At 40.2% G+C, this 25,497-nt stretch overlaps 1 protein-coding gene across 1 annotated transcript; it reads left to right on the top strand.

Moving 5' to 3' along the window:
* Window positions 1–204: 204 nt before the first annotated feature.
* Window positions 205–18,016, top strand: LOC118084232 (serine/arginine-rich splicing factor 5). Its single transcript, XM_035113617.2, has 9 exons — window positions 205–294; window positions 679–736; window positions 1,341–1,477; window positions 5,094–5,164; window positions 6,998–7,090; window positions 9,448–9,520; window positions 15,198–15,271; window positions 15,686–15,796; window positions 16,497–18,016. The coding sequence occupies exons 3-9, from the start codon at window positions 1,352–1,354 to the stop codon at window positions 16,744–16,746; spliced, it is 798 nt and encodes a 265-aa protein (XP_034969508.1). The 5' UTR covers window positions 205–294; window positions 679–736; window positions 1,341–1,351; the 3' UTR covers window positions 16,747–18,016.
* The last annotated feature ends 7,481 nt before the right edge of the window (window positions 18,017–25,497 follow it).

The following is a 25,497-nucleotide window of genomic DNA, read 5'->3' on the forward strand; positions in this document are numbered from 1 at the left end:
CAACACCTCCCGGCCTGCCTCTCTACCAACCCCCGCTCTCCACGAGGCCCCTTCGGAACGGCAGCCGCCTACAACTCCCAAGCGGGGCAGCGGGCCCTCCATCCGCGTCCAGCAAAGGCGTTCAAACCGCGGCCTGTGGCGCGTTGCCTTCTGGGAGTCGTAGTCCGCAAGCCGGTTGGAGAGAAAGGGGGCTTTGCGCAGCCGCAGCCGCCTTCTCCGCGGCTCCTCCTAAGGGAAGTAGCGCCGCCATTTTCTCTGGCGGACTGAAGCGAGCGTCGCGTCCGCGCACGGGAGGTAAGCGAGTTTAGTTGGACGCTGGCACCGCCGGCGAGTGCGCGGTTTTCCTCACCCGGGAGAAGAGGGGCCGAGCCGGAGGGTGGGAGAGTGAGGCGGCCCGTAGCGTCGGGGGATAAGAGCGAGCGGGCTCCGTTTTATCTGCTGTGGTAAACGGAGCGGAGCCAGGCTGCGAGGCCGAAGCGCCGCCTTGCCTGGGCCCTGCGCGGCGCCCGTTCCCTGCGTTGGGTACCGGGTGAGGACTCCCTCTCACCATCCCCCCCCGGCGCCCCCTCGTCTTCGTCTCCACTTCTCTCGAGCCTCTGCCGTTAACACTCTCGTTCTTTTTCCCTTCCCTTTTCCCTCCCTGCCTTCTGCTCCCGAACCGCTTTCGCATCCCTCTAGATCGGGCCTTGCAAGCGCATCTCAGCAGCCGAACTTTTCATCCATTTCCACTCAGAAGGTAATGATTGAGACGGACGATAAAGGAGCACATTTGTTTTTGTTTTTAACCCTCCTCACTATCCCATTCTCTGGACATTTATATTTTTGTGTGCATGCGAAATGTCTTTATTATTCCGCCCCCCCCCCCGTTTTGTTTTGTTTTGTTTTGTTTTTGGTAGGTATGTCATGAAAAGGAGGCTGAACGGCCTCTGATGCAGGAACATCATGAATCCTAAACTTGTTATCTGCTAAGGTGTTGCCTTATCTACTGCCAGCTTCTTTTGGTGGAGCATAGTGGCTTTTTTGAGTTACACAAGAGCTCAGCTTGAAGGGTTTCTATGCTCCAACACCAGTGGGAGTTGGCGCCAAGTGAGAGATAGTCTTAATTATTTATTTCTATGCGGTGGATGTTTGACCATGTGTTTTGAGAGAGTGCATTGGGTACATTTGTGATAAAACTAGACTAAAGTTGTTTGCATCTATATTGGCATGTTAGAGGGTTTTAAGAAATACTGTCCTCAGTTGTCTCTTCTGTCCAGCATCTGTGGGACTGAACTTTAGTATTGATATAATAAAACACCTAATGTGAATGCCAAAACTTTGTATTTTTTATTTTTTTGCAGCTTAGGCTAAAATGAGTGGCTGTCGTGTCTTCGTTGGACGTCTAAGTCCACATGCTCGGGAGCGAGATGTGGAGAAATTTTTCAAGGGATATGGCCGTATACGTGAAATCAATCTGAAAAACGGCTTTGGTTTTGTGGTAGGTACATGTGTATTTAAACATTTTTCTCCCAATCTAGTTGACTGTAGCCAGTTACATTGTAATACAAATCACAGGAAATCTGATTAGGCAAAATATCAGAAATGTTAAACTTCCATCTTCTCTTTAACCTTTTAGATCTTTCTGTAAATGGCTCTTAATATGTGCAAACTTCCTCTTTGAAATTGCTTGTATGGTAAAATGGAAGGCTGCTTTTTAGGTAAGAATTAAATAAATCAGCTTTGCAATTAATCATAGCCGTAGGTTGTATATGCCATGGTTCCCTCACCTGAGCCTCTCCCTCCAACCCAGCATTTCTCTCTGCTGCCATTACATTTTCCTTCCTCCCCCAAACTTAAAAAAAAAATGAAAATATGGAACTTAAACTTAAGGTAAATACTTAGGGTGGTTGGTTAATGCTCAAAGTTTTAAGTCAGGGAGGGAAGGGGAAAACTGACAGCTTTCTTAATAGAGGTGAACTAGTCAGGTTTGTGTGGTTCTATTTTTGTACTAGAATTCTCTGTTACATGTACAAAGCAAGAGAGCATACTCTGAACACAAATTACTTATATCTTGAGGGATTCCGAGTACAGTATTCAAAAATTCCAGCAACCATTAGGTGACCCTTCTTTCAAATAGAAAGAAGCCAGCCAGTTCTGCTTAGGTGGGAAGCACAACAGGTTTGGTGGGACTCATGTTGTCTTCCTGACCCATGCTATCAAGCAAGAGGAGAGGAACAGAGAAGGAAAAGCAGCAGCCTTTTCTTCTGTATTTGCCTATACTTGGATTCTTTCTTCCTCTCTCTGGGATAGATAGGGAACAAAAGTCCACCCAACTAGTGCACATCCTATCAAACAGAGGATGATAAAGTTCCATTTTGGGGGCAGCATGTGTGACTTTATTCCCCCACTCAAAAAGCAGGAGACAGGCAACCTAGCTTGCAGCTGTTTCTCCCATGCAGGAGGGGAGAGAAGTAGTTCCATGTGCCACCTCCAAAATGATAGATAAAATGAGCAGAAATCTAGTTATTTTCCCTTTTCTGCAAGGCAGGAAGTTGAATCCCACAGATGGGGTCTTCAGAGCTTATGAACAGTGTTAGAAACTGAGATATGACAGCTAGGAATTAAATGGCACCATAAGCCTAAGGTTATGGGTGCCACAACAGAATGTCTAGGCGTGCTTTTTTATACAAAGCTTGACATGAATGATCAGCAAAAAATATATATATTCATTTTTCACATGGTCTCATCCTCATCTGAAGGCTGCAAAAAACTAAGCTATATGTCCTGCCTGCCTTCCTAATATTCTTATGAGAGTCCCTTCTCCAGTCTTCAGAGAGAGGCTGGAAGTGGGGGGGGGGCATAAAAAGGTCCTCCTTTCCACGTTGCAGACAAGCCCTGGATTCTTCCTACACCCCCTTTCCTGCATATAAATATTATCTTTTTGGCACCACAATTAACACACATTACAGGCCTATACAACTGATGGCAGAAACACCCACCTTGACTGTCCAGTTCACAAACCTAAGACTTCATTGACCTTCAATGATCCCACTCCAAAATTGGTTTCGATTTTAAGCATCACTGAGAGTCTGAGGTTGATAACACTTTAACACGCACTACTTAAACCAAACCTATTTAAATCAATCTGAGGCTATAGAGTGCAAAACACTGTCTTTCTGTAAGGCCAGCTGAGAGGTGGAACCTCTCAGCTTGCCTGACTGTAATGATGTCTTGGAAGTTCAGGGAGGAATTTCTCCTCCCATGCCCTCAGCACCAGCAGTGGCAGTTTTAATCTTAAATTTTAGGTGCAGCACTGCACCCAGATCTCAGAAACTGCTCACACTAATGAAATTCCCTGTTGCAAAATGTGCCTAGAACAACGGGAGTTTCAAACGCTGCTTATGGAGGTTGCACACATAGGCTGCATTCACCCATCACAATAAGCAACGGTTGGTGGATTACAATGGTATACTGTGAATGTGCACTGTGCAGCCTGGTGTCTCCCACTTCACTTATCTCCTGACATGAGAGAGAAAAGAAAAACCAGGAAGCTGCAGTTGTTGTGACTTCCAGATATGGGATCCTGATTCGTTGTTCCCAAACAAGCCAGCATCACTGCAAGTCTTTGTTGGCTTGCAGATCCTGACTTGTTTGGGAACTACAAACCAAGGTCCCTAGTTGGATATCACAGAAAGCCAAGCTTAACTACAGCTTCATGGGTTCCTTCTCCATTCACATCAGGAGAAACAGTCAGGCTGCTTGCTCACTATGAATAATAAGCAAATCTGGCTTTGTTGTGGTGGGAACACTGACATTGTTGTCTTGCCTGGAGGCAATATTTACTTGCCCCAGGTGAGTGGTAATTTTTCTTTTGACTTGCGCCATCTTCATCACTAGATTTACCCATATTTTCTATTGACCATAAATCTAAACCACAGCAGCAAACAGCAGAACTAATGCTTTATTCAACCTGCATGCCATTATGCAGAATGCATAGTTCCCCAAAGCTTGCCAATTAACTTCAGGCATAGGTGGATGAAATGGGAAGCATAGGAAAATACCAGGTGTTTTTGTAGTCCCAGACCACTCTCTTAGGCAGCTGTAGCATAATTGTGTGAGGCTGTTTGGTCTGAAGACTGATAGGAATTCATCACTAAACCACTTCTCATCCTGTGTGATTTGACAGCATGACATGACAGCATAGGTGTGCATGCTGCTGGACACAGTCGACTTGTATCATGAGTCCATTCCCATGATAGCACATCATTTCACGTGTGTTTGGCAGATTTCCTATATAATAAACTTGCATTGTACAATGGCATGAGATGTTACAGTAGAGGCAAGCATTCTACTGTATTGGGTGTTGGTGGTCTTCTATTTTATGTTTTATTGTTTTTCTTATTTAAAATATTTCTACCCTTCTTTTTATTTAAATTTTTCTTTTAAACTACAGAGCAGACACATGTAGACTAGCTAAACTAATGTTCCACAAATGCCTAAGCAAATAGATGTTTTAGTAATTTAATGGTTAAGTAGATAAGTTAAGGTCTCTAAGGTGCTACTGGAAGGATTTTTATTTTTTTTGTTTCGACTATGTCAGACCAACACGGCTACCTACCTGTAACAAGTTTTAATTTGTTGTTGAAATGAGTCAGTAGCTTCCATACCTCAAGGGGAAGGGCATTCCTGACAAGACCCATTGCCATGTTGCCACAGAAAAGTATCTCCTACCAGAGGAACACTTAAGATGAACTCCACGGATCTTAAAGCGTGGGCAGGCTGGTTTAGGGAGAGATGACACTCCTTTAAGTAAGTAGTTTCCAAGTTAGGGTTTACGATTGTTCTTAACTTTCTTGCATACTCAGTACTCTTGTGCTGATAGACCCTGTGGTACAAAGCCCTTAACAAGTTGGGTCCAATACATCTTTAGAACCACCTAAGCATGTATAGCCTAGCCCACTCACTGAGATCATCTGGAGGAGCATTGTTAATTGTCCTCTGTGTTACAGAGTCATGACTGTAAAGAAGCTGGAAAAATGAATGGAAAAAATCCCCTATTAGGGCAATAAGATTTCACTCTTAAAGAACTGACTACATGACTCTTCCCTTCTTAGGAATTTGAGGATCACAGAGATGCAGATGATGCTGTTTATGAACTGAATGGTAAAGAACTGTGTAATGAAAGGTAATCTTTAATTATCATAGAATTGTAGGGTTGGAAGGGACCCTGAGGGCCATCTAATCCAATCCCCTGCAAAGCACACAACTAATTGCAGATAAATTGCAGTCATGTCTGCTGCAAGTAAATTGGATGCTCTGCTGCATTTGATTTCTAAAAATCTCTAATGTGCTGCTTGTGGGTGCAGAAGGCTGGTAGCAGATCAGGATACAGGATTACCCCCTTTTTCAACTGCTTTCTTTGAAATTGAAGAGCAGAAAACCTGGTGCCTACTGTGAACAAAAGAGCCCTCACAAGATATAGGGCTTCCTTTGTTTTTGGCAGATTACTAACATATAGATTTGACTCCCTATATTGATCAGAACATTTTAATTTGTGTAGTTGGTAAACCTACCAAATATGCAGTGTTTTGTCAGGGGTAACTTGCCCTTTCCATCTCCTATGCCTATTCAGTATACATATATGCCTTAAAGGTAAAGGGACCCCTGACCATTAGGTCCAGTCGTGACCGACCTGGGGGTTGCGGCGCTTATCTCGCGTTATTGGTCTAGGGAGCCGGCGTACAGCTTCCAGGTCGTGGCCAGCATGACAAAGCCGCTTCTGGCGAACCAGAGCAGCACACGAAAACGTCGTTTACCTTCCCGCTGTAGTGGTACCTATTTATCTACCCACAGCGCCACCTGCGTCATATATGCCTTACTGAGACACTAAAAGGTTATATATTTCATTTTTCAAGAGAGGCAAGGGGGAAAGTTTACACTCAATAAAATACATGTTTTAGCTTCTCAAGAGTGGAACTCTTTTTCCATATGTTGTAGTTTGACCTCTGCACATCTTTGGTTTTTTTTTATGGGTGACAGCTACCAGCAGCTTCATTCATTTAACTCAGTCTTCAAATACCTTCTAGAGTATTTGATAAAATACTTGATTAAAAGGGAGGAGTCTTGCAATGAGAAATGCTAAGCCTTAATTTGCACAACTTCCTTGTCTCCCCCATGAAACTATATTCTTGGTGGTCATGTGTAATTTACCTAAAGCAACTGGACTAAAATTACTACTGTATTGTAATTTCAGAAATCAAGTCATTCTCAGCTTTTTCTGTTTTTACTGAGTTTTCTAGTATTTGTATTAAAGCTACATTGCAAACTTCAAAGAAATACAGACATCCATAATTCACTTGCCAGGAACTCTTTCTCCAGAGTCCCTGGCAAGGATGCCCAGCAGTGTGCATGCATGTGCATACTCTTCCTACACTCATTTGCACTACAGGTTGGAGAAGGTAAGAAATAGGGATATTTTCATGTGCAAGATGTCTTCTCCCTCCAGACTAGGCAAGCATTAGAGTTTGGGAGGGAGTTGGAGTCTTGCCTGTGTGTGCAAAGACTTGGTAAGCTAAGAAGAATCAGGTGTGTCTCCTGCTGCTTCTTAACCATCTTTATTCCCCAGCAGAAATGAGAAAAACACCTGCCATCCAGGGTTGGTGGTAAGCACAGCCATTGCTTTGGCCTTCTAGTTAGCCTCTGTGAACCTCCAAACTAATACTGTACAATTAAAAAGCTGAAAGAAATATTATGAGATTCTCTCATATTCAGTCATCTTAAATTGTGTACAATAGATGGATGTGTGAGGAAGTTAAGATTTGGCAAAAAAAGGGGTTTTTTTGGTTACACACGTCGTGAGTAGACAAATATTTGCTTCTGTTTTTAAGTACCTCAAAATAGCTACATTTCATTTATGGAAATGCTTGGAGGAAGATGCCTATTTGCTTTGTGTATGTTTCCAGTAGAAAAAGATTGATGTGCTAAAAAAGCTATGTCTATTTTTCATTTAATATTAAAGGGTTACAATTGAACATGCCAGAGCCCGAAGAGGGGGTAGAGGCAGATACCCACAACGGTTCAATTATTACCAATCCTATGGGGGTGGATCTAGGTAAGAAATGTGTTCTTTTTACTGCAAAGTCGCTTGTTAAACAGTTTATATTAGACTATGAACATTCTCCATACTCTCAGGATTCTTAACAGTTCACATTTCTAGAGGTAGCTGCATGACATTTTAAGGTGTTCTTAATGAGCTGTGGTTATTTTACCTACCCTTCATTACCTTTTTAGTAAGACCAATGCGAGGAATCTTATGCTAACAACCTTTTCATTGAAATTGATGAATTCCAACTACCACCTTCAACTATAAGAAGGAAAGGTGTGTGCTGTTGAAGTCATTAATTATTGCTGCAACTTGCCTAGTGGGTGTATGGTTAGTACTTGATAGCTTTCATGCCCATTAATATAATTATGATGCACAAGTAGTGTACTCTCGTGCCTGCAGCCAGAGTTTGTTATAGTTTGGTTTCAGCCTGTAGTACTTTGGTCCTGTACAAGCCTTACTGAATGGAATGGGCTTTGTGTGACTAGTGCTTAATGGGACTGTGCCCCTCTTTGCTTAAACTTTGGCTGGGAGCCTAGGGGACTATGGACAAGAACTAATTGTATAAGTTAGTTGTGCTCCAAGGTCAGTAGAACCTACCGGTACAACAAAGCAAATATGACGTCTACATAGAAGACACTATAAGGCCAATTTTTGTTTGAAATACACAGTCATTTTAGAATGTATTTCTGTGGTGCATGTTGGACAGTATATGTGGGGAAATAGCACTTTAAAATATGTTTCTCTCACATTAAACTATTTCACTTTGTCTACTACAAGCTGCTGTTAAGACATCTGTTCATGAAATTGTTTAGACACCTGTACTAATAATATAAAATATTGCTTTGAAATAAAATTTGCATTTTTGCATTTCATTCAGAGGCAGCCTTCTTGCCATTCTTGTGGTAAACAGAAACCAAACACATTGGAAGCTACTAATTTTGCATATTGAAGTATGCTGTTTAGATTCTCTTTTCTTTAGTGCAGTGGTGTTGCTGCAGTAAGAGTGATCCAAGGTCAAGGCTAAAAGTGAACTTTACTAAAGTAGGATATGTGACTGACGTTCATGGGCATCTTGCATGGTAGTTACGTTCATGACATCAGGCACATGGTGCCAGACAAGAAGAGACTACTATTTCCAGTAGTGAAAAGTGGGACTCGGCCTGCCAGTTGGGGGATTCTGGAACTTCTTTTAAATGCTCTGAAGATCTGGATATTCTGAAAATATGGGGCATTTAGAGGTATGCAAATGAAATGGAGTTGCCTCTGCTTAAATTTCCAAAAGATGCAGTTGTTGTTGGTTGAATTTCATATTACAGTGGTGCCTCGCTTAATGAATGCCCTGCTTAACGAAATTTCCGCTTAACGAAAGGATTTTTCGAGCGGAGGTTGCCTCGCTAGACGAATTCGTTTTATGAAAAATTTGTCTAGCGAATCGCGGTTTCCCATAGGAATGCATTGAAATTCAATTAATGTGTTCCTATGGGCAAAAAAAAGTCAATGCATTCCTATGGGATTCGCTAGACAAATTTTTCGTTATAAGAAAAGACCCGTGGAACGAATTAAATTCGTCTAGCGAGGCACCACTGTATATAAAAGAGCCATCATTTGGAGTGGATTTTCGTAGCTAGCCTGAACAAACTAATGTACAGTTCTCCAATTGTTCGTACTAGAACTTTATAACATTTTGGGGTTTGATGACAGTAAGACAGATCTTTTATTCATATAAAATTGGGTAGATAGTGCATCAGCTCCCACAGCTTATTGAAGTACTATAGCAGGCATCCCCAAACTGCGACCCTCCAGATTGGCCTACAACTCCCATGATCCCTAGCTAACAGGACCAGTGGTCGGGGAAGATGGGAGTTGTAGTCCAAAACATCTGGAGGGCCGAAGTTTAGGGATGGCTGTACTATAGTGTTGTAGTAAGCATGCAGTCTCCACAGCCTAATCCTCCTGGGGTGATTCATGCCTGTATGTTCATCATTTGATATGTGTTCACAGAATGTAGGGACTTTGAAAAATGTTATGTTAGGTGATAGCTTTGAAAACTGTTGATATGCTGGCTGTTGCACACATGGAGGTCATTGACTGACGAACACACTTGCATGAACTGCCCCATAGTCATTTAGCATGTGTCCTGCAGTTTGTGTATATATTCCACTTGCCTTCCCTGTTACAGGCAATAAGCAACTTCCCGGTAGTCGTTTCCCCCCCCCCCCCATTTAAATAGAATACAGTCAAATTTCTAAAACATTTTCTGGTTTACTGAGCAATGTGAAGCAATCTGTCCCAGCATAATGCACTTTCATTTTCTGCATGCAGTATAAATGAACAAATAATGGAAAAACGTGTTTCTCTTGTAGCCAGTATGGACCACCTCTTCGTACTGAACATAGGCTTATAGTTGAGAATCTTTCTTCACGTGTTAGCTGGCAGGTGAGTTGGAGTTGACCTTAATACTTCTTTCTTCTCAAAAACAAGTCGTCGTCACCCCAAAGGAGACACCATAAAATTTAACTTTGCAGCTAAAGCAGTCAGAACATTTTTTATTAAATCTCAGGCTTAAAGTTATTTTATTTGCATACCAAAAAAAATAAGCATTTAAGCAGCATGTTTTTATTTTTAAAACTGAAGAGGTGATTAGTGTTTCTTGGACAACTATAATCCTCATCTAATAAGAATTGTGAAAAATCCATTTTAAAACATAATCTTCATAATTAAAGGCATGTCTCAGTGGGAAGGTCTGTAGTTTGTATCTGGCTTCAATAGAATGAACAGAATGACTGCATGGTTAAAAGAACTCTGTGTTCATAATGCAGGAAATTTTATGCATTACTTAATTCTAAAAGAGTTTTGTGGCTTTCATTGCATAGCTAGTGTGTGTGTTAAATAACATTCAACATATACATAACTTCACATTTAAGTATTGCCACTATTTGGTTTCCTTGCAAAGACAATGCTTTTTTACTCTTCCTTAACTGTAAAGGATATATGACTAACATAAACCTGAAAATTTCATGCCACAAATTAGTTTGCTTTTCAGGTGGCCACAGGACCCTTGTCTTAGAACACCAATTTCACATGCAGGTTCAAAATATTTATGCTGAAATTGGATAAATGAATCCTCACATGCAATATTTCAGCTTTCTGGCAGCTGCTTCTGGCATGTTTCTCATGCAAGTGTGGATGTGCTTGGGTAGGGAGAAGCCTATGTACACCATCTTGTGTGAAGATTATTCAAGTATTTTACCAGGTGTATAGAGTACTTGGAAAAAGTTGCTATCATTTGCTAGGTGGCACTTAGTCTGGCAGGTTTACTATACCAAATTATCCCTGAAGTTCATTTTGATTCTACTGTTTAGCAAGGCAGCAAGCCTTTAAAGTACACCAGCTTCTGTTCTCATTAGCCAGTGAATCTTCAGCAGCTTCACATATCTTTCATTCTAAATATTTAGTTGTGAAACAAAAAACGAGATTTCATTGAGCCGGTAAAGTAGTGTTAAATGTAGAATGTATTTTTATTAGGTTTATTTAACTTAATAATCGGCTTTAAATTAGGTTAAGGTAGCCTTCATTTTTAATAATATCTGTCACTTCCTACAAAGGAACCTGCAAACTAAAGACTTCTTTTCTGCTCCTTGGCTTGCATGTATGCTAACATTTGTTCAGGCCCTGAACAATATTTCACCTATTAACTTCTGGGTATAATGGTTGCATCTACTATGAAGACTAAATCTTTTTTTTTTTAAGCTGATTCTGGTGTCCTGAGTTCTCTTGTAATTTCCTTTTGGCTGGTTGCTATTTGTGCCTAAATGAGGGGCAATTATTACCTTGATCTTAGCACTACTGTCATCAGTGCATGATTTGTCACTTTACCTACCTCAGTTTTGTCTTCATTTTAATTTGTAAATTTCACCATGGGGAATGCCTAGCGTTTTAACAGTGCTCTAAACATACATTCATCAAACAGGGCTTTCTTTGGAACCCGAAGGAAGAAGGAAAGGGTAGGAACAGGTTGTAAATAATTGCACAGTTCAGGAGCAAGATAGCTGTCAAGAGAATAATTGCAGCAAACTAGTATACTGCACAATAACCTTAGCTAAAAGTAAAGAGACAGGGCTTATTAATATAGAAATTAAACCTGAGGCAAGTTAGCCTTTGTTAGCTGATGTAGTGAATTGTAAGAATAATGAAGAGCTTGATGTAGGATGGAGAGGTTCACATGGATGATGAAGGGAAGCCCAGCATATACATTTGGAGTTCTCTATTTGTGTGGAAATACAGAACTCAACAGTTGAGTCCACTGTAGAACAAAATACATATACAGTATTGAACTACTTGTGTAATTTGACAAGATTAAAATTGATGCCTTTCCAATAAGTTGCTCAGGGCAACCTACAGAGCAGTATAAAACTTGAGATGCATAGGGTACCAGTTTTTCAGTCATTTTAACGTTTGATCCTGAAGTCTTTTGATATCAACACAGGACTTTTTCCGTAGATCAGCATTACAGATCCCTTTTTGCATTTTAGAAAAGTTTTATAAAATAACGGTGGGTCTGTGTCTGGCAATTTATTATTAAAGTGCCTAAATTTGAACCAGGTCTCTCGAATTCATATGAAATAACTAAAGGGAGGAGAAATAACTAAAGGGAGGAGAGTTGAGCACACTTGAGTCCTGATTTGTAGCATTTGTTTTACAAGTAGCTGTGTGGAATGGCCCACTGGGAAAAATCTTGGGTGTAAGTCCAGTGTCACTTCGTTTTAAGAACTACTCAATTGTATCTAGAGGCCATCTTTGTTGAGTTCTGTATTCAGTTTCCAACAGCAGCCCGTCATATACCTTCATGGCCTGCTTATATATTTTCTCAGAGGCAAAAACTGTTATTTTATTCCCAATATCAAAAGTATACTGTCTCTAAACATGAAGGTTCCATCTGTCTACTATGAATAGTCTTCCATTTATTTGGTCTCAGCTAAGTTTCAGTTGTCATTGGTTATAAATGCATGTCACTTTTGTGATGCTTCATTCTGAGACCTGAATATCACAAAACTTCCCAGTACACTTTCTGGTGTTGATTATCATTTGCAACCACTGGGAAAGCTCATCAGTTCATTTGAGACCAAGCATGTATGTGCTCTGGTGGGCTATGTCTAATACAGCTACAGTGATGCTGCCTGGTTTGTGTGTGTATGTGGTGCTGTTCTTAATTTAATGGAAAATTCACTGATGTGATAGCACTTCCATCGCTGCTTTTAGACTGCTGTTTATGAAAAGCACCTTGTATGAAGGCACTTCAAACCTTGCCTGGCTCTGCAGAGGTGAAATTAAAAATAGCCAGAACCATTTAGTAAGGTACTTCACACAACATCTTGCTGAGTAGAGCAACTTCTGTGTGGTTCTATTTTGAACATCTACGGTGCTGTATCCAAGTGAATGAATCAGGCCTTGGAGCAAATTAAGGCAAGGCGAGCAAACAACGTATGTTTCTGTTCTGAACAGCATAAAAATCATCACTTTGCCCCTTAGGGTTTTACATCACAAAGCAACATTTTCTGTTCAAATCTGTTTTGCTGCCATGATACAAACTACCTGCTGGTTTATGGGGAAGTTGTATATGCTTTTGGGATAGGTGAGATTACCATTTGTATGAGAAACACTAAATTATTGCAGGCATTGGTTTATCTCAGAGGTTACTTAGTGCTTACAGAAACATGTTTTCTGAAAACATCATGACTTTATCCTGAGGAGATCCAGGCAAATGTGATCAGAAACAAAACAAAAATTGCCATGCTGCTTCCATGGCCATTTCTTTGCTTTCACTAACTAGTACATAATGTATGCCTGGCTTCATCATTTCCATAAGCTTTGAATAGTAACAGGAAACACTTTTTAATGCATCCTTTCCCATATCACTGAAAAGCTAACTGTTTTCAAGGTCCATTGAAATCAGTTTGTGGTTGTCTTGTCTACCTTAGTGGGATTTTGAAAACTAATACTCATCTGCTCACTGTAGCAGTTGTCCTCAGATAAGTGCCTGTCCTGTGTCTTTTTACTAGCCCCTTAAATTTAGAGGGGAAAGTGGCAAAAGTGTACAACTGAGGGAGCAGTAGCACATGCAAGGTTGAAGTCGAGCTGGATTTTCAAAACTTACTAACTAGCATCTCATGTGCCTAGCATGCAACCAAGCAAGCTTTAAGATGAGGTGCATACATCTTTTGAAGGCCAGCACATTCTGGTGTTTAAAAGTGTCACAATCTCTTCCTTATTGATTATGACTTCTAAAATCTAGAATCCCAGTAACCTATAATAGCACATACTTTTTTACTGCTGATTTCCCCTAATGGCTGTTAGTTCTCCATAAGCCTAAAGCTAGGAAACTAGACCCCTTGGCTTTCTGTGGAAAGGTGTTGCTAATCTAAGGTTCTTCTAACTAAGTTTTCAAGTAACATATTTGAGCTATGAGCATCCATACAGACTATTTTGCTTGATGTTTATAGTGTAAGTAATCTTACAGTAGACAAGAAATCAAATTTCAAATACATGGTATGGTTGTATTTTTAAATTTAGATGCCTGCCTTTATAGGTTTATTCACCTGTACTATCAAAGCTAATTGAATTGCATAAGGATCAATGAAAATGTTTTTTTGCTTTGTCTCCTATTTACTGTGGATATAATCAGTTTGAAGTATTGTGAACATCATTTTGTATTGTATGTTGTGAACTTTGTATTGGGGAGAGTTCAATCCTACAGATGCTGAGTACCCTGATCTTGCATGTGCAAAACTCTTGTGTTCATTGTGTGATTAGAAATTTCACCATCACTAGATTTTACATGTTAGAGGGTGTGCATGCATAAATATCAAGCAGAATTTGGGCTGGAGTGCTCAGTATATTGTAGAATTGAACCCTGCCATGAAATGTCTGCTATTAAACTTGTTTCATGTTAGGTTAAAGACTCAGGTTTTCAGACTGTTTTATTCACATGTTAGTTTGTAAAAACTAAATTAAACTTTATTAAACACTAAATTAATTGAGGCATCCTGTAAACTGTAGCTCAGTTTTAGGCTTTTTGTTTGTATTTTTTTTCACAAATATATATCTAACCAAGTTCATTTTGAACCTCTTTTAACAGCCTTGCTTTGGGTTAGCCCTCGTTTCTCTTGTGTGGAGGAGAAAGAACCCAAGAGGTTGGGGTTCCTAGTGGCTGAATTTCTAGGGCTTGGCCTGTTCTGAGTTTTCCCTTTGGTACCCATGACACACCTATCTTGGCGATGTAGATCTTGGTTGGCCCACAGCTCGATTGGCTAGCACAGGTCAACCTCAGGTTCTAGAGCCGCTTCCGGAGACTGTGTCCAGTGCTTTCAGGGTCTCTGGTACATCTCCCTGAAGCACATTGCTATGGTCCATTCCTCTGTCCCTCCCATGTAAGGGAGTTCCTCTTGGTCTGCTAGGCAATTATTGGACAAGCGACTCTTTGCTTAAGGTACCTGCTTATATCATCTGACCACTTGTGGTATGTTGTGGTAAGTAGCCTATGGCTATAAAATGTCAGCTATTCTTTGGGGCACTTTGTAAAGGTTAAGAAATAAGTCATAAACAACTTATTTTAAAATATCTTTAACACTTAGTTGTGTAGTGTTGCAGCATAGACTCAATCTCAATTACATTAAACGCAAGTCTCTGTTAAAATAACACTGAGGTTGTGACACGAACTGATGAAAGCAGAAAAGTTGTGCTTCTGCCTTTTGACAGCTTGTGACAGAATCTTAGCATTAACTTAATACAGACATTTGTGTTTAATTTGTATAGACAAGAGGAAGAATGTTTGCAGGCAAACCTTTTAATATACAAGTAAACTGAGACTTCAGTTATGATCAAATGCTTGCATTTAATAACACCATTTGTGACATAGTTAATATATGTGGTAATCCTTTAAATGGTATGTTATATTGCCATATCTGAGCAATGTGATTAGCTTAATTTTGCTCATTATAGCTGTAATATATGGGAGTTTACTATTATTGTTAGCCATAACAAGGAGACCTGTTTAAACACAATTTCTTTAGTTCTATGCATCATTTTCTAAGCTGAACTGTGACTTTTACTGCAGGATTTGAAAGACTTCATGAGAAAGGCTGGAGAAGTTACCTTTGTAGATGCACACAGAAACAATCCAAATGAAGGGTAAGATTTGAACTTTGCACCCAAGGTAGTTAGCTTGATTGGTTCCAAACGCAGTGACAGTGGTGTTAGTGTTGTTGCAACATACACAGGATCAGTAGAATAAAATGAAGCACTATACTCCTGTGTACTTCTATTTCCAGATTGGTTCCCTAGGCAACCATGCCACATTCTATTTGGCTAGGAATAAGTGTTCATGTGGAAGTTTGAAGGAAAGTACAAGGAGCTTTATGTCAAAATCTGGAATTAAGGGTTTGGGAAATTCACACCATTGTTTACTATAACACTGTTAATTTGAATATGAGCATTGAAGGAGGGCAGGATCATTGCTCTTCAATAATCTAAGTAGGAAATAAGCTCTATAATTTTTGAACTCTAAAGTATCACTAAAATATCGATTTTGCTTTGGCTGTGCAGAGTGGTGGAGTTTGCATCATCCAGTGACATGAAGAGTGCATTGGACAAGTTGGATGGCAGCGAGTTGAATGGGCGCAGAATTAAGCTAATTGAAGATCGCAAAAGGCGCAGGTACGTCACCATATATGAAGATCTGGACTTGGCAAGAAACATGGCAGTCAGTGCAGGGGGTGGGAAGCAAGATGTTAGGAAAATGTTGCAGCCCCAAACCTTCTCAAGGTACAATTGAACTGTATTTCCATAATGGGAACCACAGGTAGTGACAAAAGTGCAGGGTGACAACACTTGGTATAAACAAATTATTTCTAAATTGTGTAGCTTCATAGAGATAGCCAGAGTGATGCCCTCCCCATGTTTGCTAGACTCCCACTCCCAGCATGGTCAATTGGCAGGAAAGGGAGATGGAGGACACCACCTTGGTGACCCTAGTGTATGCAGTTAGAGAAATTAGAGAAATTGAAGTACAGACTGAGGGATCTGTATTATGCCTTCTTTCTACATCAAGCAAGCTTGTTTACTGTACAGAAAGAGGGATCAAAAAAGAGCATTGGAATTCTCAAGATTTTTTGTAGATTTTTAAGTATGAGAGGGAGTGAGGCTGAAAAAGCTACTTTGGGCTGTAACATTGCCTGTTGGATGAACAGAAGTCAAAAATTCCATGTCTAACGTTAGAAGAGAAATACCACCATAGATGGCATTTTGAAAGACTACCCAGTTGTGTAGTAGGAATATGCAATACTGGGTACAAAAAATATTTATTAATATGAATACTGGATATAGACTGTCATAAGATCTGTTCAATCTTTATCAGAAGCAGATCCCGTTCACGAAGTTATTCAAGATCTCGCAGCAAGTCTAGATCTGCAAGATCTTCCAAGTCAACAAGCAAGTCTCGTTCTCGAAGCCGTACCCCTGAAAAGAGGGGCTCTCGAAGCCGCACACCTGAAAGGAAGGGCTCAGAGAAAAACCACCACTCTGGCCCGCAAAATTCCTCTCCATCTCCTCCCCCAGCCAAGAAAAGGTCTCGCTCTAGGTCGAGCTCTGCTGAAAGCCGCAGTTAAGGAATTTTGAGAGGTGTATAAATATTTCATTTCTAAGTCAGATTTTCTACAAGCCTGAATAAGATGCAAATGGGGGGGGGAGGGATAATTCATCAGGTGAGCATAGACCTCTGAAGAGAGTATGTAAACTTGCCCTCTTTATAGAGTTAGATAAATTGTAACCAATAATAAAAGCAATTTAAATCGGCAAATTATAATTACCCACATGTACTATGTACTTCTGTAGGTGAAGCCTTACTGACTCAAGCAGTACACATATGGGAGTTTTGTCCTTATTGTTGAATATGATAAATTTAAGACATGGACCGTGGTGCCGCTTTTCAGAGTCCTTTGGCTGTGCTTCTTGTTTGCACATAGAATATCTTCTAGTTAACATTGAGTAAATCACCATGGATAGTTCAGCTGACTATTAACATGCTGTTTTGAAAAGTCCCATGCAACTTCCCAATATAGTTATCCTTTAGTACTGCACAGGTGGGTATCTGAATTGGGAAGGAATAATTTTTCCTTATTCTTAACGAGTATTTACATTTAAAGTAGCAAGCCAGGGAATGTGTTTTAATGTGTTATCTGGTTAAGCAGATGCTGCTGTGAAATTTTTAATGCTACTTTAGAGTAAGGCCTAGCCAAGAAGTACATCTTCCACACCAAGTTTTATCTGGACAGGGTACAAAGTTTCATAACCCACTTCATGATATAAAAAATCAAAACATAACGGATACTTTAATGCAGCAACTTAAGAGTATTTAACCTGGCAGTCTTGCAAATGCATTGTTTTACAGAGATACCCTTTGTGAAATAAAAATACACCAGTTTTACTGAAGTTTTTATTTTAATATTACAAAGAGAGCGACCAGAGTGTGACACTTAAAATACTGCAGGTACATGTAGTATCAGAAGCAGTAAATTGTCAAATTTAATAGGGGAACGTTATTTTCAAACTGTCAAAACAAATTTCCAGTCAAGCTTCATGTAATGTGAATTTATTAATGCTAAAGTGTAAAAGGGCATTTTCCTTAGGTTTACAAAACATGATTTTGTTTTTGTTAGTATGTAGTACTATGTTAATCTTTAACAACTTTGTGATCACTAAACTATCTGGCTTCCACATACCTAAATGAGGGAATCTGCTTCAAATATTTGTAAACTGAACCCTAAAATGTTTAAATGTATTGGTGTGATACAGTAAATACAATAAATGTTTCTCCCCTGCTTACTGCAGCTTCAGCGGTCTTTCTGTGTTGCTCATTAAAGCTAAGTTTGTAAACTTTTTTCTTTGTTAGCAACAGTTTTATTTTCAATAAAATTGATACATAATAAAAAGTTAGTTTGTTGATCATTGTTCAAATTCATTACCAAACAGAGTAACTCCTCCCCAGTGTTTATTTCCATTATCTTGGATCAAATAATTTTGAAAGATTAGGGGAGGTGTGTTTATCTGTGTAAGAAAAATACATGCTTATAAGAATTGAGTCCCAGCCTTAATACACATAACACTCCAGGATTAACTAAAAAAAAATATGCTCCATTTGTTATGCAGTGGTACTTCTGGTTAAGAACTTAATTCGTTCTGGAGATCCGTTCTTAACCTGAAACTCTTCTTAACCTGAGGTACCACTTTAGCTAATGGGGCCTCCTGCCGCCGCTGCACCGCCACCACACCATTTCTGTTCTCATCCTGAAGCAAAGTTCTTAACCTGAGGTACTATTTCTGGGTTAGCAGAGTCTGTAACCTGAAGTGTCTGTAACCCGAGGTACCACTGTACACACTACAGGAAATGGTTTGATCCCATTCCCAACCTGCAAAACTGATCCCAAGGGAAGTTGAGGTAGCTGCTCATAATGTCTGATGCCTTCATTTTGAGGATTCAGTGTTGTTCCCAGTGGACTCCTAATTCAGAACCATGATACGTATGTACTCTTCCCCCGTCCCCTTCATGTGTTGAGCAGGACATATGCGAGGAGTACAAACAGCGATCCCGGTTATACGGCACATCTACATACACAAATGTTTGCTCCTTCATATATATCACTCAATTTGTGGATAAGGCCTGGGCCCACCACACATATTAGTATGTCAGCTGCAGCGTTTTGGGGTGTGGTGTGAACGCTCCCCATACTGCTCCTGGGGTTGGAAAGGGGTTAGTTTAACTTCTGGTTAAAACGGAATTGCTGTGTTGTGAAATGATGTATGTATAAAAAGTGTGTCACCAACATGAAAAGTTTGGAATGCTCTGCTTTAGAAGTTGCAGAACCTCTTACCTTCCATCAGCACCAGCCAGTAATCCGGGATGAATAGGATGTAGTCCATCTGTGGATGATGCCACTGCCAGAGAGAAGGTATCTGAATGTTGTGAAGAGAAGCATAAAATGCTTGATGTGTCAAACAGGGTGGCTAATTTTTTAAAAAATCACGCTTCGCCCCTTTTGCAAATCAGATTGGAAATAGTTGAGTCAATTGCTTTTTTAGAACCTAGAACCTGACCAGAAAACACCATCGCTTACAACAAAATCTAAACCATGCTGAAAGGAGAGCCATAGAAAATCTCAGGAACAACCCAGACATTATAATTAAAGAGGCAGACAAGGGTGGAGCTGTCGTCATCATGAACAAAACTGATTGCATCCAAGAGGCCCACAGACAACTTTCCAATACTGCCTTTTACATGAAATTGGACTCAGACCCCACACAAGCATACAAAAAAGAACTGAACAAGATTAAGTTTTTATTTTAATATTACAAAGAGAGCGACCAGAGTGTGACACTTAAAATACTGCAGGTACATGTAGTATCAGAAGCAGTAAATTGTCAAATTTAATAGGGGAACGTTATTTTCAAACTGTCAAAACAAATTTCCAGTCAAGCTTCATGTAATGTGAATTTATTAATGCTAAAGTGTAAAAGGGCATTTTCCTTAGGTTTACAAAACATGATTTTGTTTTTGTTAGTATGTAGTACTATGTTAATCTTTAACAACTTTGTGATCACTAAACTATCTGGCTTCCACATACCTAAATGAGGGAATCTGCTTCAAATATTTGTAAACTGAACCCTAAGGAGCTACCCCTACACATCCAAGAACAGATCCTCACAAACACACCAGCGGAACCTCGGCCAGGAACTTTCTATCTTCTACCCAAAATACACAAACCAGGAAACCCAGGACGCCCCATCATCTCAGGTATTGGCACCATTACAGTGGGTGTTTCCGGCTATATGGACTCTGTTCTGAAACCATATGCTACCAGTGCTCCCAGCTACGTACGTGACACCACAGATTTTCTGAGGAAAATACAATATTTGAACAATCTTCCTAACAATACTATACTAGCCACTATGGATGTGGAATCTCTATATACCAACATCCCACACAATGATGGTTTACAAGCCATAAGGAACACCATTTCAGATAAAACCACAGCGGACTTTGCTACCAAACTCTGCCACTTTGTCCTTACCCACAACCACTTCAAATTTGGTGATGACCTGTTCCTCCAGATCAGCGGCACAGCCATGGGCACCCGCATGGCCCCACAGTATGCCAACATCTTCATGGCAGATTTAGAACAACGTTTCCTTAACTCCTACCCACTCAAACCTCTCCTGTACCTGCGATACATTGACGATATTTTTATTATCTGGACACATGGACAACAGACCCTGGAAACCTTCCACCAGACATTCAATGACTTTCACCCCACCATCAACCTAACAATGAACCAATCTATGCAAGAAATACATTTTTTGGACACTACTATAAAAATACAGGATGGACATATAGACACCACCTTATACAGAAAACCAACTGACCGACAAACATATCTACATGCTTCTAGCTACCATACCAAACAATCCATCGTATACAGCCAGGCCTTACGTTACAACCGCATCTGTTCCAACTCTACAGACAGAGAATCTCACCTAAGAGATCTACAGCAAACCTTTTTAGAACTAAAATATCCACCTGATGAAGTTAAACAACAGATCAACAGAGCCAGACAGATACCTAGAGAGAACCTGCTGCAAGACAGACCCAAAAAAGAAAACAGAACACCACTAGTCATCACATACAGCTCCCAAGTTAAAACAGTACAATGCATCATCAGAGATCTACAGCCTCTCCTGGACAATGACAGCTCCCTTTCTCAAGCTCTGGGAGGAAGACCTTTCATTGCCTACAGACAGCCACCCAATCTTAAACAACTCCTCACCCACAATAATACAACCACCAGACTTAACATGGACACTGGTACCAGAGCCTGCAATAAACCCAGATGCCAACTTTGCTGCCACATACACCCAGACAACACCATTACTGGCCCCAACAACATCCAACATACCATCTCAGGACTATTTAATTGCTCATCCTCTAACATTGTGTATGCCATCAAATGCCAACAGTGCCCTTCAGCTCTCTATATTGGACAAACAGGCCAAACCCTACGCCAAAGGATAAATGGACATAAATCTGACATCAGGAACCAGAAGACAGAAAAACCAGTAGGAGAACACTTCAATCTCCCAGGACATTCTATACAAGATCTCAAAGTAGCTGTCTTACTACAAAAGAATTTCAGAAATAGACTGGAAAGAGAAGTTGCTGAATTGCAACTTATCACCAAGCTCAAAACCATGGAGGGACCTGGTTTGAACAGAGATATCGGATTCTTATCTCATTATACATGATAAGCGATCTTCAGCCATCTCAACCCTTGCTTTTTCATGCAAAACCATTTGCAGTCGTTTCTGGTCATCAACAGCTATCAGTCAGTCAATCACCCATTTCCACCACCCTTCTGAGTGATCCCCCCTCCCCATCCCCACCCCTCCCCACCCCTTCTCTACATAAGTGCCTGGAAACTTCCATTTCACTGTATCTGAAGAAGTGTGCATGCACACGAAAGCTCATACCAAAATAAAAACTTAGTTGGTCTTTAAGGTGCTACTGAAGGAATTTTTTTATTTTATTTTACTTTATCCAGACCAACACGGCTACCTACCTGTAACTAGAACCTGCTGTACTGCAGGATTGTGAATTTAAAAGGTGGCTTTCTTCTGATCTTGCAAATATAACCAGGATATTGAACATTGAATTAATTCTCCCTTTGGATAACTTTCTTGAGTTGAGGCCTTCTTTCAACATACCTATGATACGCACACCTTTTTCAAACTTCTACAACTTTTAGTTCGAATGCTTGCTTTGTAAATCTGTGCAGGCCTTGCACTTCTTTTCAATAAAGCAATTGTGTGGATTTTAATTACCAAAACTGACAGCTTATTTTGTTAAAAACAGCAATAGGGCTGATTTTCCACCTAGGAGTGGGAGGTTTGCACTGAGGGGAAGCTGTGCTGAACAATTTACACCACTAGGGGATGCTCTTGATTTTTTTCCCTAGGCAATTCATTCTTTTGGCTCAGATTTAGGTACATAAATCCAGGGTTGGGTTTAGGTTTCAAGTATATATCAAGTACCTAGAATTCTGGCACTATATGTATACAGTGGAACCTCGGTTTATGAACACCTCGGTTTACGAATTTTCGGTTTATGAACTCCGCGGACCCATCTGGAACGGATTGACTTTCCATTACTTTCAATGGGAAAGTTCGCTTCAGTTTATGAACGCTTCAGTTTATGAACAGACTTCCGGGACCAATTGTGTTCATAAACCAAGGTACCACTGTATATAAAATTTAGTGAGGAGGTAAAAATGCAAGAAGTAATGGTGGCTGATTTTTATAGAAAGCTGTTTTGGGAGTAAGTGGCAAATAAACCATTAATATGAAATGCCTGAGTGAAAATCGATTTTGGGTGAAATCTAAAGGCACATTTCAGTCACTAGATGGCGCTCATGCTGCAGCTGACTGATCACTATTGCTATAACTCTTTAAAAATAGCATGCAGGCTGTAAAGTTCAGTTCTGTTACAGGTGTTTTAAAAAATGACCCAAAAGCAGGTCTCATGGATAGCAATAGGAGAATTAGCCACATGCTTAACTTTGGCTGGACTGCTGCACTATATATTTGTACATGTGCACATACAACCGAGTTCTATTTCTGTGGACTCCAAAGTTCATCAGTAACCAAGTTCAATAGGACTTGCTTCTAAGTAAGAGGTGCGTAGGATTCTAGCAAACGTACTTTGACCCAAGTCCTGCTGAGTTCGGTAGAGCTCCCTTCCAACTAACGCGCTGTGAGAAAGGCATATGTAATGTTGTAGTTGGATTGTGACCTTGGACCTAAATTAGACATGGTGTTAATTGTGTAAATGCAGTTCCCAAACGAAAGCACTCCTCACAACACTGTTGGGATCTGGGGCAGAGTCTTGCTTCTCCGATGCTCAGAGAAGCACTTCTATTTGAATGTAATTAAGGCTGTTGCTTATGTGAAATTCAGTGGTGGGAACTGCAGTGGTGAAATTGCCACACCTTCACTCCTCATAGGTTGGTGTAAGGTTGTTGTCTGATGGCTTTTTCTAGGTCATAAAGGTTTTGCTAGAGTACTAGAAACAAGCTTCTTAATCCAGCTCTGCATGTGCGATGTTAGGATGGCTGGGACTTGTTGTTTTCTTCAGTACGGCATCCTCTTGATTGTGCTCAGCTTCCTATCTGCAGCTCAGCTACTCCCTAGAACTTTCTGTTGCAGAAGCTCTCTGTGTATATGGTTCCATAAGTTTAAATCCCTGGGGGATATCCCACACCAATGAGCTTTGACAATTTCTCAAGAGCTCTCCCTCTTTTCCTGCTGTGGTTGACTCGTAATACAATTCTTGCCTCGCCTTCTCCTGACCCTGCAAGCCATGTCTTGAATTACTTGAATCTGTCTTGGCTGAAATGTTGTATTTCTACCCAGTCCCAAGTCCTTCAAATCGACTTGTTCAGTCATTTAGCTTGATATTTATCCTTGCTTTCCAAACAGGTCTTCTCTTTTAAGTCTCCTGTTAAAGATTTGCTACAACAGGTAATGGGCTTGCTTGCTTCTTAGAGTATGACAGCAAACTGCTTGAAGCAACTTAACTCTAAGCACGAATGAATTTGCTGTTTGTACTTTACAAGACTGGCCTCCCTTACCTCAATGCATATTTGTTTACGTGTATCTTTGGTTTATAAGCCCATGCTGCAGGGAAACTGATTTGCATATTTTATTATAACAATGCAGAATAGGAAGCCAAATCTACCAAGGTATATGTAAACGATAATATCAATGCAAGCGTCCTCTTTCATAAAAGCAGTGATTTCTGCTGAAATTAAATCACATTAATATAAATCACAATATAAATGAAGGAAAACCTATATTAAAACAGCTTTCTCTTTCGGCTAGAAACGCAGGAAAAAATTGAAAACTTTTACATACTTGATCTCTGATGGCAGGAGCAATGGGATTCTCTAAACTTTTCTATTATCGACATAACACTCTAACCACATTTAAATCTTGCCCTTCTTATAAGGAACTCAAGGTGCCCTGCTTTGCAGACTGGGTTCCTTCCTATGTTTATGGCCATGCTGGTCAACCAGAAATTACAAAGATGTGGAATGTATATAATCTGTTGATCTAGTAATCCCATCCTTGGCTTTGCAGCTACCTTAAAGCACTGCTACATTAGGTATGGAAGTACCCCTGATTCTAGCATGCAAGAAAGAGGCCAGAAAGTGCTCTGCAGAACAGAGTTCAACTGGGGGAACAGGTTACTTTTAGTCAAGGCCACCCAGACATTGCTTTTTGAGGCAATAAACTTACCACAATATTGTTATTCCTCATAGTGATACTGTAATAATAATTTTTTAATTTATATCCCGCCCATCTAGCTGTGTTTCCCCAGCCACTCTAGGCGGCTTACAACATATATAGAAACACAACAAAACATCAAACATTAAAAAACAAAATATTCTATACAAGCCACAAACAAACCAATAAGTGTGTGTGTGTTTGTATAATTTTATAAATTTATTACTTGTCTCTCACCACAAGGTCCCAGGGTAGATTACAACAATATACAATTATAAACACAAGTCAAAGAGTTCTAAACAAAAATAAAACAGTATAGATTAAACGGTACAGATTTTGGACTTCAACACGCCATTAGTCCCAGGCAACATGGTTATAGAACTGAGGGTCCTTGGAGATTGGAGGAGACTGCTTGACCTCATCAATTTAATGTGACAAATATTTCTTTTGGATGTGCCCTCATCCAGCCGGTATTTGCCACACCACATAAGCTTCTGAGTTCGCAAGCCTCTCACTTTCTCTCTGTGATGTTGAAATCAAGGAAAGAAAGAGTGATCATGTGAAACTGATTAGACAATATAAGCCTATTTGATACTATCATTTCAAAATGTGTTAAGCAGATCTTAGGGTGCCCTTTTGATAGCCTGGGGTGAACTGAGCACAGCTGGGCTTAGAGAACAAAATAGCCAACCCCACAGCTTAAACCAGGGGTAGCCAACATGAAGCCCTCCTGATGTTCATATAATCCACAAAGTTGGAAGTGAGGCTGATGGGAGTTGTAGCCCAACAACATTTGGAGGACATAATGTTGGCTATTCCTGGCTTAAACTTTCTGCATCAGCATTCTGCCCCATTGCTGATCAAATCTTAAGGGGCCTTGCCTAAGAAATGCTTGTGTTTCCATTACAGTGCCACTGCAAAATCACAATAGCAGTCAAGATTTCTAAATGATAGTACCCAATTAGAATGTGTATATAGACATTTATAAAATGAAGATAATTGGGTTAAGTAGTCTACCTTGGGGAATT

The sequence above is a fragment of the Zootoca vivipara genome, chromosome 1 (genome assembly GCF_963506605.1).
Source record: "Zootoca vivipara chromosome 1, rZooViv1.1, whole genome shotgun sequence".
In the NCBI taxonomy this organism is placed as follows: domain Eukaryota; kingdom Metazoa; phylum Chordata; class Lepidosauria; order Squamata; family Lacertidae; genus Zootoca; species Zootoca vivipara.